At 37.5% G+C, this 16,608-nt stretch overlaps 1 protein-coding gene across 3 annotated transcripts; it reads right to left on the bottom strand.

Annotated features, from left to right (window-relative positions):
• Positions 1–1,022: 1,022 nt before the first annotated feature.
• LOC149380800 (increased DNA methylation 2-like) lies at positions 1,023–4,990 on the bottom strand. 3 transcript variants are annotated; one of them, XM_089602087.1, is made up of 6 exons: positions 4,796–4,990; positions 4,320–4,492; positions 3,819–3,906; positions 3,665–3,723; positions 2,266–3,138; positions 1,023–1,688 (listed from the first exon to the last, which is right to left on the bottom strand). In XM_089602087.1, the coding sequence occupies exons 4-6, from the start codon at positions 3,681–3,683 to the stop codon at positions 1,435–1,437; spliced, it is 1,146 nt and encodes a 381-aa protein (XP_089458213.1). In that variant the 5' UTR covers positions 3,684–3,723; positions 3,819–3,906; positions 4,320–4,492; positions 4,796–4,990; the 3' UTR covers positions 1,023–1,434. The 3 variants fall into 3 exon arrangements, with proteins under 3 accessions (XP_089458213.1, XP_089458214.1, XP_089458215.1); XM_089602088.1 differs by lacking the exon at positions 4,320–4,492; XM_089602089.1 differs by lacking the exon at positions 4,796–4,990 and having other exon boundaries at positions 3,819–3,899; positions 4,320–4,573.
• Positions 4,991–16,608: the final 11,618 nt, after the last annotated feature.

Here is a 16,608-nt window from a genome sequence, read left to right as displayed (position 1 = left end):
CACTATCCGAGCCACCAACTTGAATTTTCAAACTTTATTTATTTTTTTACCTAAAAAGAATAACCACCTCATTGCTTCTCATTTATTTTCTTTATAAGATAGCAACACAAAAATAAAAGTGCATCTTTTGCTATGCTATACTTAATCAAATAGAATATTCTTGAAATTTTGTTAAGTTGAATAGTTAAGATTTTATTCCAAAACACATTAAAAACACAAGAGGCATAATTTCATATCTACAAAACACATGGTGTAGATTAATGTTAAAAACTCAAACAATGCAAATTGGCAATACACAATGCGCACATAAACAAGTATAAAATACTTGGTTAATGATAAACTCGTAATTAGAAGAAATTTGGAGATGATAAAAATTAAAAGAGAAATTAAACAGTTGTTATTCAAAGGTTTTGAGTGGACAATGAAGGCAGTGAGCACAACCAAAAACTGAGACTTCTGAGAACTATTTTGGTGCAAAAATGATCTGTTTGGTACCACAAACTAATAAAGTATGTCGAAAGAAGAGAGGCCACTCGCTTGTAATTGTAAATTATACAGATATAATTTTTTTTTATTAAAGTTAAATTATATAGATATAAATTAAACGTACATAATGCTTACTTTTAGGAGTCGAAATTCACCATCTCAGCTATCTCATTAGTCTCTAAAGACAAAAAGACAAGCTTATGTATATATACATGTAATTTTTTTAATTATATAATATATATTTTAATAATGGGGCAGTGGAGACCTGTATCTCCGCCGTACAGGTTGTGTAACATGATTAATATTCTAGTCCTATACACGATTAACCAGTTTTGATTTAGGAATGAATGTCTTGAATTGACTAAATTAATAGCAAAACTCATCAGATAAATTATTCTAATAGTTTCAAGATGCAGTTTCGAGTTTTAAGTGGAGAGAGAGAGAGAGAGAGAGAGAGAGAGAGAGAGAGAGAGAGCCCGGCTTTCTAAAACGAGTATAGCTTTCAATTGGTTTACACATTGGAAAAAAGAAATGGGAGACATAAAAAATGATTATGGGTTGAAAGAAACATATGTTTAATAGTGATGGATGGTGAGGCAAAAGAAGATGATGCCACAGGAGTGTTGAATTTGAAACTCAAGAGAAGGCAAATTCCATCATAGATACAGCTTGTACAGTCACAATTATATTGCTCCACGTAATTGTGAGAGCATGGTGTATTACGGGTTGGCTATTTTGCCTACTCTTGCTCACTAATTGTTAAAAAAAAGTGTGATGCAAATTATTCAGTGTAAAATTGCCTAATCTTGGAAAAACTAAAAAAGTAAGAACATTTACTCAAAGCGCTTGTATAATTTCTCTGAACTACTAGCCAGCTTCGTACAAAATATACAACAGCTAATTACTTGCTTATTCAAACAAAAAAAAAAAAACAAAAAAAGATTTTATTCATTGACCAGTCTGAGACCTATCTTTCATTATGATTCCCTCGAGAATCCCATCGGTGTCGAAATTACCAGAGAACTGCTGGGGATCGACTGGACCAGGGAGCTTGAAGGAGATGGAGAATCGGCCCAATGGACACAAGTTCTGTGTTTGCATTACAAACATATGAGAGTACCTGTATAACGTCTTCTCTCCCACCGAACTCACTCCTCGTATTACTACTTTCCCGTCGCTTTCTACTTCGCAGCTAAAATCTCCTATTTTAACAAAAAGAAAAACCAATAATTGAGACTTTGGTTTGGCAATTTAAATTAAAACTATAATAAAAAAAATAAGAATAAAAAACTAGCCATCGCCGATAATCGACACTTGATGTTTGTATAAGATAATTTAATTTTGGAAATCAAAGACGGAGAAAATGGATATCTTATTCCTTAGTTCATCCAAGAGGGCAACAGAGAAATCGCATCTCATGTTTCTCATAAGTTTAAACTTGCCCTTAGCATATAAAAAAATTTATATATATAGAAACAGCAAATAACGGCTTTCAGAAAATAGCAGTTTGTTATCAGATTCGACACATCAAGTATATGTATCCTATGCTGTATAAAGTTTTGACGAGTAGTTTAAACCAACTACGACATGTATTTCCTTCCTCTGCTTGATGTCCTCTTCCAAATTCCTAACTCTAGAAAAAGTTACTTTTCAAGCGGGGTTTGGAAGCGTGAGTCCAAACCACAATGTGTTATTCAGCATCTATTTAAAAAAGAAAAAAGAAAAAAGAAAAAAAGAAAGAAAAGTATGATGGTTTAATGTATTGAATGGAAAACTTACTTGCATCTCTTTTAACCCCGGGAAGAGAAATGCGAAAGAGGTATGAATCATCACATTCGCCAATGTCCATGAGTCCTATGCTTGACCCCAACTTTCCCATGGCTGCACTACCAGCCAATGCAAAGCCGCTTTTAGAGACAGACACTATGTTGGACAGCTCTGACTTTGTCGGAATTGAAGGAAGCAATACCATTGCATGATCACCCTGCCCTAGAAGCTCATCGACACGCCTTGTCTTCTCGGACTTTCCGGCTGATAACTCGCCATTGAGCCCGTTCACTTCAACACAAGAACTATGCAATTTTAATGCCTCGGCATCAAGAAGAAAATCCTCCAACCCAGACAGCCTCCTGAATCTTTCAACGTCGGGTAGGTCAAGGTAATACACCTCTGGATCGCTTGTGAACCCAATGTTTTCTACAATCATGTGTCCATCTTCGGACTCTTTATGTGGATGGAGTTCGAGCGGGAAGAGATCGGGAAACTGAGGGTAATCTGGACTTTGCTCTTCCCCGATTCTCGGAAGATCGCCATTGCAGAATTGGGATAACAAGGGCAACAATGCTTTGGCTGATTGGCTGGCCCTTCTAAGAACATAACGGAATACCTGCTCTATCTCTGCTATTTTCATGTGGGACCCACCCAGCTCATCAGTAGTATATGGTGGTAGTCCCTCCGCTACTCTCTGTAAAATTGGCTTTTGGGGACTCTCTCCTTTGATATCAGGCCCGAAGTATGTCCCCATAATGAAGAACAAAAGAAAATATTGATCATTTTCTGCCATCCCAATTCGATCATTATCAGGATCTACCTCTGTTTCAGAATCTGGATCTTCTGCTTCAGATGTTCCAGTCATTGCTCTGGAGCTATTTACTACACAAGTCGCATCATATAGCACAGATATCAGTAATTAACGTAATCTTTTAGGGACTTTTTTACTATGGTCACAGATTTCGGCTCTAAATTATTTATAAAAACTAATGTAGATAACCAGCAGCAGCCCACCTTGAGTCACATCTTTTAATTATTTATTCATTTAGCAATATCGTTAAAGTGGCAAAATCAATCATTTTTATATCTATAAACATGCTCACGGTTAAACACATCAAACCAGAATCAGAAGCATCACAAATGTGTTTCTATTGTGTGTGTTTATCACTCGAATGATGAAGTGCCTTTGGTATCTGATATCTTTACAGCCAGAAATTTATACTCAAAGAGTTCCAACTGAGAAAAAAAAAAATCCAAATAAAACACGCACACAATCAAGGCTTAAAACACTACACTGAACTTAAACCTCCTTTATCGCATTACATTTCCAAGAATATCAAAGCAGTACGCAGACCAGCTAAATTGATTATTAATCGTCACAATAAACTAATTAGGCTTCTAAACTGACCTTTCACATCGTGAGTCATCAGTGCGCTTTTCTCCTCCGAGTCTTTGAATCCAATAGACCTGTAACAATGAACCAGAGAAATCATAATCAGTTTCTAAAATACCTGGAATGAAGAGAATTAAATCAAATACTCAAAATAGATCGAGTTTCATACTTGTACGTGTAAACACTGGTATCTCTGAACTGCTAGCAAGTTGCAGACTATCAAGCTTGAGGGAAACTGTATGTAGAATCCCTATAACCTTCATAATAAGGCAGGAAAATTGTGAGAATATAGCAATTTTTCATTAAGAAAAATAAACAATCAAATTAAATAAATAAATAAATTACAACAGAACAAGGAAAGGAATCATTAGAATGAAATTGTCATAAATTGCTATAAAGCCATATGCGAAGATTGGACTTTAATTGGGATTTCATTTTCAATTCAGACGTGAACAAAATTAAGAATGGTAAGAAACTTTGCAGTAATCAACGACATAAGCACGTTGTGGGCATTCAAACACATCGTAGGCTGAGAAAACGACGAGGAGTTAAATCAAACACGTTGCGGGTATTCAAAAGGACGTTATTTTCAAAAACAATACTCATTGAGAAAGGTTTGAATCTACTCTTGGCAGATTAATTTCGGATGGGCGAGAGAGAGAGAAGTTACCTGTTGTTTAGAGGAGTAGGTTCTCTCTTTCTATGGCCGTCGGAAACGAGAATTAATGATCCGCGTGAAGAGTGTCGAGATCGAAGAAGCATAACCGAGAGAGAGAACGGGGTTTTGCATGTGCGGTCAAAATCATAGAAGTATAACCACGATTCCACGAGAGAGAAAGGGTTCTTCGGCAAGAGAAGAGGTCGGAGATTTCAGAGAAGGAAATCGAAATGATAATAATCAGAAGTTCAGAAGAAAGAGTAGAGATGGAAATCGAAATTGTTATCAGAATAAGTTACATAATGCCACGTTTTAATCACATATGCCACGTTTTAGCCACATGTTAAATTCTGATTGATTAAAACACAATACATACTTAAAAGTTCTACGAACTAAGATGAAGCAAAAATTGAAACTTGAATGACAGTAATTGTTAAATCTGTTGCGCAGCACTAAACTGCAACTAATTCCCAATGCATAAAGCTTACCAGTTTCAACGCATAATCCAACTTGTTACGATCTCGAAGGAAATATGCTGCAATCTCCAGGGGACTTAATCATCGGAGCAGTGCCAGTAACCTTCAAAGAAAAAAAAGTACAAAGTCGAGCCTCAATTACGCATCATTGCTACCGGGACAAAAAAAAATCTTTGGCTGGAGAGTTAATTTTCACTTTAATTTTCCTAACCCTCGGCAAATGGAATAGAACAATTAATTGGTATAACTGAGCAATCACATCACATTGGGCCTCGCCTCAACTTTATTAAGCCGAAAGGGCTGAGTTGCAGCCTAAGAATAGATTGTTTCCCTCGACGCTATTTCTTTTTCTTTTTGGGAATTTTCATCGAGTATTATTTTCATTAATTGGGCTTAATAAGTCATTAAATATCAAGATTAGACCCTAATATTTAAAAATATCTAATTATGGACTTTTGACCCAAAATCGGACAAAAATACCCCTCTGAACCCTATACATTTCTCACACTTCATTTTTATCATTTCAATCACACTCAAATCCACTCAAATCCTCTCTACTTAAGCGAGTTTCAAAAGAATCATGGGTAAGATTACTAACTTAATCATTTTTACAAAGTTTATGATTGTATATGATAGAATGTAGCAAAAAAAATCGATCAGATCTGAAAACAAGTCCAAAATCTGGGTTTAACTTGTTTGTACGATGAAATTTGGAAAAAAAAATTGCGTTCTGAATGATGCTGTACGATACTGTACGATGCTGTACGATTTTGTACGATGATGTACGATGCATCTCTGTACGATGTTGTACGATTCTGTACGATGCTGTACGATTCTGTACGATATAGAAGCTAATTTTGCATAGTTTGACTGTTTTTTGCAGTTTTTGTCATGATTAACGGCACTTGGGAGAAGGAAGGACACCAATGGGTTTTCACCAATGCAGAATTTCGTGCATTCGTAGTTCCGAAAGAGGTAACGTACACAGAGTTAGTAGATTTGTTATACGAGAAGTTCGAGTTAGACAAATTCGCGTTCGACTTAAAACTCGAAGTCCCATACACAGTCGGTACAATTCCGCTGGGTCCTGCCGTATTGAAGGACAATGGTGATGTTTCGCATTTTATGAAGCACAAATATCGTAATAGATTTCCACTTTGTGTAAGTTTGGTACCGAAACAGATCATTGCACCTATTGCGTATCGAGGAGTATGTAAAGGGAAAGATGTGGAAGTTGGAATGGCGTCTTGCAATGAACCGAAGAAGAGACGGAATACTCTTGTTATCGAGGATCGACAAAATGATCCTATAATTGAAAACAAAGACGGTGGCTATGACGATGACTTGTTTAACGAGTACAAGGGTGCCGAAAACGGTGACGAAGTATACATGCGTGATAGAGATTGTAATCACAACAGTGACGAATATGATGGACACAATGGTGATGAATACGAAGATGGTGAAGGTGATGAAAACGAAGGTGGCGAAGGTGATGAAAACGAAGGTAGCGATGGTGATGAAGAGAATAGTGACGGATATGACGGAGATAACAATGGTAGAGGTGAAGAATTTGAAGAATTCGCCAATCCCGAAGAATATGAAGAATTTGTGGAAACGTTTACGGTACCAACGGGTCATTGTGAACCATCAGGTCAATGTCAGTGTGAGCCTCCGATGATCGGATCACCTATCGTTCCTTATTCATGGAAAGCATGTTGGAATCGATCTAGGGTTTAAGAAAATAATTAACGCTTCGGTAAGCGGCGGAATTTTAAAAATTTTCTTTTACAAGTAAAAACGGTTTTTTACTAACCTAGACAAAAGAGCAAGTACATGTAATTAAAAACTATTATAAGCTAAGAAGTTTACTAACCTTTCTTGAAGCTTGATCTTTGAGAAGCTCTTAGAAAGTTGCAACGCTCGTCTCGCCTCGCAACACGTCTCTCTTTCTTTCCTCGGCACCTCGAGCAACCACGAAAGTTTCTATCACTAAATCACTCGAGAGAAAAGGAATTAGTGTGTGGGCACTTTTAAACACTACGACTTAAGAACGAGTCTTGAAGTCGCAGAGCTAAACTCTAGGTCAAATGAGGACCTAGGTGCCAAGACAAAAATCGAAAATAAACTAGAGAGAGAGAGAGAGGAGTTCGGCCAAAGTTCTAGAGAGAGAGTCTCTCAAATCTCTTAAACTTGGATGAATGAAAAGTGTGGAATGAGGCTCCTATTTATAGGAGAGGTCTTACCTTCAATAAGGTAGTTTCCGCTTCTATAGAATATCACATATTAATGAGCCAATTTCCCTTTTTCTTCTATGAGGCACACGGCCAAGACTTGCCAAGCAAGTCCTTGGATTTGTTTCCTCTTTTATTTGCTTCTCTCTTGACCCTTATGGCCGAAATTCCCTTATGCCATGCATAGGAAATTTGTTTCCTCTTTTTCTTTTGGCAAGTATCTAAATACATTTATGCACAAAATAAACTCTCTTTCCTCTTGGGTAGTAGGCGCCCAAATCTTCTAGAAAGGCTTCTAGAATTTTCTCCACTTGTTCATGACAACATAAGAAAAGGCCCATTTAGAATTTTCAATAAAATTCTTATGAAATGAAATTAATCCACAAGGCCCAATAATCAAGTTATGGCCGAGTGACATTAAGTCATCAAATGAACTTGTCAAAAAAAATTTATTGACATTCATTTCATCCTATGTCTCAAAAGACAAAAATACCATTTTGACAATTTTCGTTCTTGTTTTGACTTAGCTTCCAGTTTAACTATTCCTATCGATGTGATTCGTGACAGTGACCTCATGGACCCAAATGAACAAAGCTTGAGCTAAACACTTGGACTCAAAAGTTCACAAACCTTTTCCAAGTTTAGCTTAATGCCAACTGACTCCACTAAAGAGTTGACACTGAAAATCTCTCGGTTCAAATGAATTTATTTTCTACTCAAGAATTCGACCTAATTATGATGAGCGGATCCACTGAATATTATCTATGTTTACCCTTCATGAATGTCATCAGCTAGTCGGGATTTACTAAATTACCATTTTACCCTTCTAGATGTTATTTCCTCAACTCCTTTGTCGCTTGTGAATAAGTTAGAAACAATATATTGACGAGGAGCTAACAAGTCACATTGTTTCATTCAAAAGAGTCAGGACTCAATTTGGACACTGGCCAGTTCATTTATTCACACTCCAAGGAACAAAGCATGAGATGACATACATTGCATTTCAGCAATCTTGTACATGAATTCCATATCTATGAGAACTTCACAAAGTTACTCATGACATTCTCACAACTTAGTACTTCACCAATAGGCCCTGTTCGGAATCACATAGTGAGTCCGAACTCTGACTTTCTCAAATGAGAATACTAAGCTGTGAAATGACATGTCTCATTTCAGGATTAAGGTAAGCATGATGCAAGTCATACGTAGTGACTTCGAGACATAAGAGGTTAAATGGTTTGTTCTTATCTTGTCTCTAGAAGTGCACTGGTCAATTCAGTACCTTCGGAAGATACTTAGAAGAACTATAGAGTCTCCAACTCTCAATGCCTCATAACCAGACATCATAGATTCTTCTAACAATCATACTCAGGTCAATAGTCCTTTGACCCTTAGATTGCGAATATATCGTTTTAAGCAAACTACGAAGAGTTTGTTCATGCAAATCTATATTTGTCTCTTCGTAAGTTGTTTAGTTTGTTTATGGACTAAAGACTAAGGTTTTATCATAAAGCTTCAAACAAGGAAGATTGAATGAACGTTTCAACTTTTTATGAATGAATAAGCAATTACAAGCAAGAGTCTTCATGAGACTATATTACATCAAATGTACACAAATAGTCACTACTACTCTTCTTGTGGGCACCATTGACAACAAAGCACCCGAGTTCAGCGCCGATGATGTTGTGAAGGAAAACCCGAGTCATTATCAAAGTCATTCTTCTACAGGTAATTTAAGTGGATTCAAATGAGATTCAAGTATAATATGAAACCACCTATTGTTTAACTAACATTTGAAACTAACAGGTAGCTCAGAAGAAATATATATTGTGCAGCAATTTGAAAACAAGCATGAACTGAAGAAACATATCGACTTGTACGCGTTGAAACATAATTTTGAATTTAGAGTGAAATCTTCTTCGAAAAAGAGATGGTATGTTCTATGCAAAGACGAGAGATGCACATGGAGGTTGATGGGTGTCGTGCAGTGGTCTGAGATGTGGGAGATTACATCGTACGAGGGTAAACACTCATGTGGGCGTGTTGTTCGAACAGAGGGCGATCGAGGAGCGGCACCATGGGTCATCGGTCACGTATTTAAAGACAAGTACTCAATTAACTCTATGGCGGAGTATTCGGCGCATAACGTCAGGGAAGAAGTGAAGACAAGATGGGGTGTGAACATATCGTATTTCAAAGCTTGGAGATCCAGGGAGAAAGCTATTGGGTACGTGCGGGGTACGCCGGAACAATCGTACCAGAAGTTACCGTCTTGGCTGTACATGTTGAAGCAAAAGAATCCTGGGACGTTAACAGACTTTGTGCAAGATGGTGACAAATTCAAGTATGTTTTCTTTTCCATTGGGGCGTGTCGTAGAGGCTTCAAAGCATGTCGGCCGATCATAGCATTGGACGGTGCATTTCTGAAGACAAAATACGGGGGACAGTTGCTTTGCGCAATTGCAATGGATGCGAATTCACAATTATATCCACTTGCATTTGGAGTTGTAGATAGCGAGTGTCATGCTTCTTGGATTTGGTTTTTGAGAAGATTGCGAGAAGCTATCGGTGAAGACGTACCTAATTTGGCATTCATATCCGATCGCCACGTTAGCATCATACATGGTGTCGAGGTTGTGTTTCCTGGTATCCCTCACGGAGCATGTTACCATCATTTACAACTGAATGTCCAACACAAGTTCAAGACAGACCATTGTCGCTTTGAACTTTACGATGCGGCTTACGCCTTCAGTAAAACAGCATTCGAAGCTAATTTTAGACAGTTGAGACGTAAGGATGTCAAGATGGCAAAGTATCTCGAAGAAGTTGGTGTCGATCGGTGGGCCAGAGCTTTCTTTCGTGGAAAACGGTAAGAGTCTAGAACTTCTTTTGTACTGAATTTTTTATGTTGTTGATTATATAAATCAAGTATGTTTTATATAGGTACGACCTAATGACGAGCAACAACGCAGAAAGGTTCAACAACAAAACAAGGAATTCTAGGACGTTTCCCATTACGACGTTGCTCGAGTTTATTCGATTCACACTCCAAACTTGGTTTTTTGAACGAGAAGAGATAGAGAACAAGTTGAACACAAAATTGACACCAACGTGGCAAAATGATCTCACACAGCTAAATAATAAGGCACAGTTCGTCAATGCGTACAGGCTTGGTCTATATGAATGTCATGTCAAAGACGCAAGAGGTGATTTCGATGTAGACCTTATGGCGAAGACATGCACTTGCGGACTACCACAACAATTGAATATCCCGTGCGAGCATTCTATCGCAGCAGCCCAACATCGAAGCGTGGACGTGTACTCGTTATGTAGTGACTTTTATTTGAAGGAGACGTGGATTGAGATGTACAAGGAAGCCATATATCCGGTTGGCAATGAAGATCAATGGGATGTCCCGGATGAGATAAAAAAACTTGAAAGTTTCGGAACCCGTTGAAAAGAAGCAAGCCGGTCGACCGAAGAAAAGTAAACAAGGAAGAAGAAGAATTAATCGATGCCCATCTCAAGGCGAAAAGATTGTTGTCCAGCGAAAATGCGGGAAATGTGGTGGTAGGGGACATAACAGAAAAACATGCACTTGGAGGGATTAAAACTTTAGACTTTGTGTTATTTTTATTTTTAAGTTTAAAACTTTAACGTTTATTTGAGTTACCTCTTTATTTTCGTTAACATCCATCTCATGGACTTTTTTTCGATTCAACTCTGTGACAACGACGAAGATCTTATCTCGCTTTTGTCCCAAGACTCGTTTTCGTCCACAAATGTCTCGAAAACTAAACCCTTTGTGAATGTGTGAATTTGTGATGTTTTTTTGTGTGTGAATCTCTTTCATTGAATACTGATATAGTCTTTATATAGATTATAAAATTACATGTTTATAGGGTACAATAAAAAAATATATTCAATCAATAGTCAACAAACCATCTCGATAATATGTTTATAAGGTAAATTTATAAATGCGTAATATATAAGCGATATTAGACTAAAATCCACAAGATGAGTGATATTTTTTCGTTAATTTATTACGAAAAATATTGCCTAGTAATTAAATTATAACTAGACAAAAAAGAATGCTCGATACGGTTTCTCAATATAAAAGTAATATCAAGAATCGTCTATAACTCTACTCTACAGTCTATAGTCTATATGTTATGATGTATGTGTTCCTCGGGCAAAGTGGAAAAGCAAAGTAATTAAAAATAGATATATGATAATAACTCGGTCATAGAGTCATATCATCATATATCTACAGTATGTGTTCCTCGGGCAAAGTGGACAAGCAAAGTCATGTTATCATATATCTCCGAGTCCGACTATGATTCTGAGTCCATAACAAAGGAGGCTCTCCATTCTTTGCTTTGGGGGATCAAAGATGAGTGAAGTTCCTGATTTATAGTCTCAGAGAACACATGCATATCTTTTTAAATCATAGAAAACATTGATTCTCAAATTTACTGATATAGTCTTTATATAGATTATAAAAAACATATTCAATCAATAGTCAACAAACCATCTCGATAATATGCTTATAAGGTACTGTTACATACAAAACCAAAAAGAAAAAAAAATCCGAAAATACAAAATCACGGGATAAGGTGGTTGTAGAATAAGTCCACGCACCATTTCTTCATGAACGTTCTCATATTGACACTTTGAAGAGTGTCAAATGATTCGTTCAGTACTATGTGCTCGACATACTTCACTGCGACCATCCCGCAATCACCGCTACAACACAAAAATAAACAAACTTGTAAAATAACTTTTCAAAAAATGTTGAATATCATAACTTGTAAAAAAAAAAAACAAACTTCTAAAATAACTTGTCAATAAAAACATAATTATTTAAAACTTGTCAAAAAAAGTTCAATTAACTAGTCAAAAAAACTTTTTTAAAAGAACTTGTAAAAAATATTGTAAAAAAATAAACAAACTTGTTAAATAACTTTTCAAAAAAAGTTGAATATCATAACTTGTAAAAAAAAAAAAAAAAAAACAAACTTCTAAAATAACTTGTCAATAAAAACATAATTATTTAAAAAGTTCAATTAACTAGTCAAAAAAACTTTTTTTTAAAAGAACTTGTAAAAAATATTGTCAAAAAATAAACAAACTTGTAAAATAACTTTTCAAAAAAAAATTGAATCCCATAACTTGTAAAAAAAAAACAAATTTAAAACTTGTCAAAAAAAATGTCAACATGTTTACCTGTATGCAGATTGTGGGACATTTTCATCGACGAGCCACGTCAGGTAAGTGAACTTAATTTCACTCTGCTCACTCTCCCGGTAAGAGCTAGGATGGTTCTTGAAGAAACCACCTATGGCCACAACCCTAGCAAATGCTCGACTCCAAGTCTGAATAATAAACATTTTAACAATGTTAAGTAACCCTTATAATTTAATTAACCATAAATAAAGGTAATAATTGTGAATAACATAACATTTTACGTACCTCCATCATCTCCGTGAAGTCCTTTTGATTATTCGACGATTGCATGAGATCCTTTTGACAGTCAAGGACGGTAATGGTCCAAGCCTCGATGTCGATCCGAAATGTGAACCAATGAATTTTCTTGAAGTTCACGACGAACAGGATCTCGCGAGCACCATCCTAAGGCAAAATATCGGTGTCCCTATACCCAGTCATCGGGGTAATAGTTGCCCTCATGTCCCAGTCCACGGGTTCAGGCTCTGTCCCCAGCTCGATGGTCTTCTTGATGTTCACTTCTTCCTTTGTGAATCGGCTGTACACATGCTGGACCCACCGACAATCCATGATTCGGACGTCTTGCCGATATCCGTCGAGAGCTCGTTGGCGAGCCCGAATCATGTGAATTATAGCATCAATATGCTGAGACATTACAAACATATAGCGTTATTTTAAATTGATAGGGAAAGTTAAATTATATAATTAATAACGTACCGAATCATGTAGCCATCTGGTTTCTGTCAATATCGTGTCGAAGAAATTCGTGTCTCCGTCGCACGTCTTCAGGCGAGCAGACTCCATGAACTTGCCGTCCCACTTTTTTGTCCGCACCCACTTAACGAAATTATCAAACTCTTTTAGCTTCGCGTCCTTCAACGGCTTGAACTTGGGGATCGGCTTTTCTGAATACTTGGGCCTCGTCGGATCAGTGAAATCGACCCAACGCGACGACTTCTGTCGCACTTGCCGATTTGGATGTGGCGGAGTAAGCTGTGCCGTGTGGCTTTTTCTTTTAAGCGGAGTTGTGAGCGGGCGTTGCTTATCCGGAATGACGTCTTCTGTACGAGGACTCGACGAAGACGTCGACAACCTGGGCGAAGTCACCGGCCTGATCTCCGATCGCTTCGACGACTCGCGATGCGTAGAAGACGGCTTCTTCGACTTCTTCGATGACTCGTGATGCAAAGAAGACGGCTCGTGCGATGAAGACGCCGGATTTTCACTAGCCACCGGAGGAGGAGGATGAGGAGGAGGAGGAGGGGTCCGGCGTTTACGACGACCATCAGCTTGGGTCGTGGGAATATCACCCCCAAGCAAGCCCGTTGCTTCCTCGAACAAAATGTTCAGCCTCTTCCACATATCAAGCTGAAAGTCAAAGTAATAAAATATGTCACGAAATTTAAACTTGTCACAAAAATTTAAACTTAACTCTAAAACGTTAAAATAAAATTTAAACTTAACTCTAAAACGTTAAATTAAATTTAAGCTTAACTTTACAACGTTAAATTAAAGTAAAGTAAAATGAAATTTCAACTTAACTTTAAAACGTTAAATTAAATTTAAACTTAACTCTAAAACGTTAAATTAAATATAAACTTAACTCTAAAACGTTAAATTAAATTTAAACTCAACTCTAAAACGTTAAAATAAAATTTAAACTCAACTTTAAAACGTTAAATTATATTTAAACATAACTCTAAAACGTTAAAATTAAATTTAAACTCAACTCTAAAATGTTAAATTAAATTTAACCTCAACTTTAAAACGTTAAATTATATTTAAACTTAACTCTAAAACGTTAAATTAAATATAAACTTAACTCTAAAACGTTAAATTAAATTTAACTCAACTCTAAAACGTTAAATTCATTTAAATATAACTTGATTTAAATCTAACCTGGTTATCCCTGATGCACTCAACTCTACGGCCGGTCGTGCTAAGAGCACGTAAGACTATCCCTTGTGACTGCAGCATTTGTTCTTGGGATGCTCGCAGTTGTTCTTGGGAAGCTCGCATTTCTTCCCACATTTCCCTTGTTATGACAAAGGGCTCGGGAATGTCGGCGCGAGAGGTCGGTGTGGGCCTCGATCCCATTGGGGGAGTGGTCGGTGTGGGCCTCGATCCCATTGCGGGAGTGTCTGACACGTGTTCGTCGTCGGAGTTTTCGACGATGGCATCTTCTGCAACAGTCGCGACTCGATCTATTTCTTCTTCGATATCTCGCGGCTCTGTCGCATCTTCTCCCTCGACGTCTATGGGATACAGACATTTGCTCGTCTGTGTCTCGAGGAGAGTGAAAAATTCTTTCTCTGGTGCCCTTGGTCTCAGCATTTGAAGAACACCCACCTACAATACATTAATAAACGTTATCAATATTCCAAAATAATGTAAAATACATTAATAAACGTTAAATAATAAAAAGTTACCGTTTTTTTATTCAGGACGGTCTCGATGTCTTTGCCCATTATGACCACATTACTAGACCACGAGTGCATCATGGGCACACGAATCCCCTGGTTCGACCCGAACCTAATCCCGATCTCTGGGATAGCCTCGTACGCCCAGTAATGAAGGGTATGGAGATTACCCGTCAATGTGTACTTGGCCTCTTTCTGTGCCATGTCCGGCTTGTCCTTCAACTTCTTTTGCAGCGTCTCGTGATAACGCCTTAGGTTCACCGAGAGGCTGGAATACGTCTCCGCCCAACTCAAATTTCCCCAAGGCATCTTGAAGAAGAAGGGGAGGTCTTGAACGATGTATAGAAATTTCTGCCACCTTTCTTCGATGGCTTTGTTGGCCGGCTGCCCCAGAAGATACCCATAGACGAATACGAGCAGCCCGAGCTTGAACGCATCGTCATGGCTTTGACATATGGTGAACGCGTTGATCAACGCGCTCAACTTGCTTCTGACAACGCCGTTCAAGTGGTCCGTGATCAATCGATCGTTGTTTCGCTCGTCTTGTTCAGCTTTGGTCGGACCGTCTTCATAGCTCATCCCCGAGACGAGTGCGTACTCGAGCCGTCCAAATCGTACTCGTTTGGCTCCGATACCAAAATGTATCTCCCCCCGTACCGTCGCCTCGATCTTCTTCTGCAGGAGAGTATGTACGAGCACCGGTGAGAAACCAAGCTCGCTCTCCGTAAAAAATTGCTCGAACGGAGTCCCGAGGATTCGTTCTTTTATCCCGAGCTCATCGAATCTCCTCCGTACCAGCTTGAAGATCCCCGTCCCACCGTAGGTGACACGCCCCGGGAATGAGACGTTGTATATGTAGTTCAAATTTTCCTAAAAAAACAACAAAATTAAGGTCAGAAACACAATTCATCGTATGGCATCGTACAGACTTGTATAGCATCGTATAACAAAAAAATTCCATTTTTTTTAATCTATCGTACGGTATCGTACAGAATCGTTAAAAAAAATTTAATTTTTTTAAAAATCATCGTATAGCATCGTACAGCATCGTACAACATCGTACAACATCGTACGACACTTTTTTTTAAAATAAACATAAACCCATCGTACACCATCGTATCGCATCCTATCGCATCGTATAGCGCTATGAATTTCATCATACGACATCGTACAGCATCGTACGACATCGTACGATGCATGATTCTCATCGTACACTGGCCCCCAATTTTTAACCCTAACTTTCTAAATCCGATCAAAAACAGCTCAAATAACCACAAATCAGATAAATCTTAAGTCCTAATATCTATTATGACTATTTTTTTTATGAGATTTAACAAGAAATTAGTTGAAAAACTCACCTTTTTCGACGTTTTGAGAGCTCGGGATTTCTGAGCATCACCGCCGCCGGAGATTGAAGCTTGTGTATCGTACACCATCGTAATGACTCGTACAGGGTCGTATTGACTCGTATGATATCGTACGAGAAATTTTTTTGGATGAGAAATTTGAGCGAGTGATAAAGTGAGAGTGAGAGGGAAAAGTGGTCTTCGTTCAAATGATATAAGTCACAGGGACATTTTTGTCCATTTTCGGTACAAAAGTCCATATTTAGATATTTTTAAACATTAAGGTCTAATCTTGATATATAATGGCTTATTAAGCCCAATTAATGAAATTTCTCTACCAAAATTTGGTATATACGTGTCAAATGACCTTTATATCCATGAGATTTTTTTTTTAAATTAAACACTAAAATTCTCTCTCTCTCTCTCTCTCTAAAACAAAACAAAGTAAAACTCTCGGTCCAGATCTTCGTAATGGGTATGTTTTCAACTCTATTCTATCAAACTTTTGAAGTGATCTGCACTGAAATAGCTAAGATTTTACTCAAATTTTTTTTAGTAAAAACTCATTCGAAAAAATTAGTATAAATAACTACAAATCACCG

The sequence above is a fragment of the Urtica dioica genome, chromosome 11, assembly GCF_054948205.1.
Source record: "Urtica dioica subsp. dioica isolate 48M chromosome 11, U.dioica_male_clone48M_v1_H2, whole genome shotgun sequence".
In the NCBI taxonomy this organism is placed as follows: Eukaryota; Viridiplantae; Streptophyta; class Magnoliopsida; order Rosales; family Urticaceae; genus Urtica; species Urtica dioica.
Note: the sequence above shows the minus strand (reverse complement) of the source record. Positions and strands in the feature narration are given on the sequence as shown.

Bases quoted from the DNA above. Each gene is read 5' to 3' on its own strand.
- LOC149380800 (XM_089602087.1), bottom strand. The intron at 1,689-2,265 runs GTAAGTTTTCCA...TTGTTAAAATAG, and splicing joins CGGGGTTAAAAGAGATGCAA to GAGATTTTAGCTGCGAAGTA.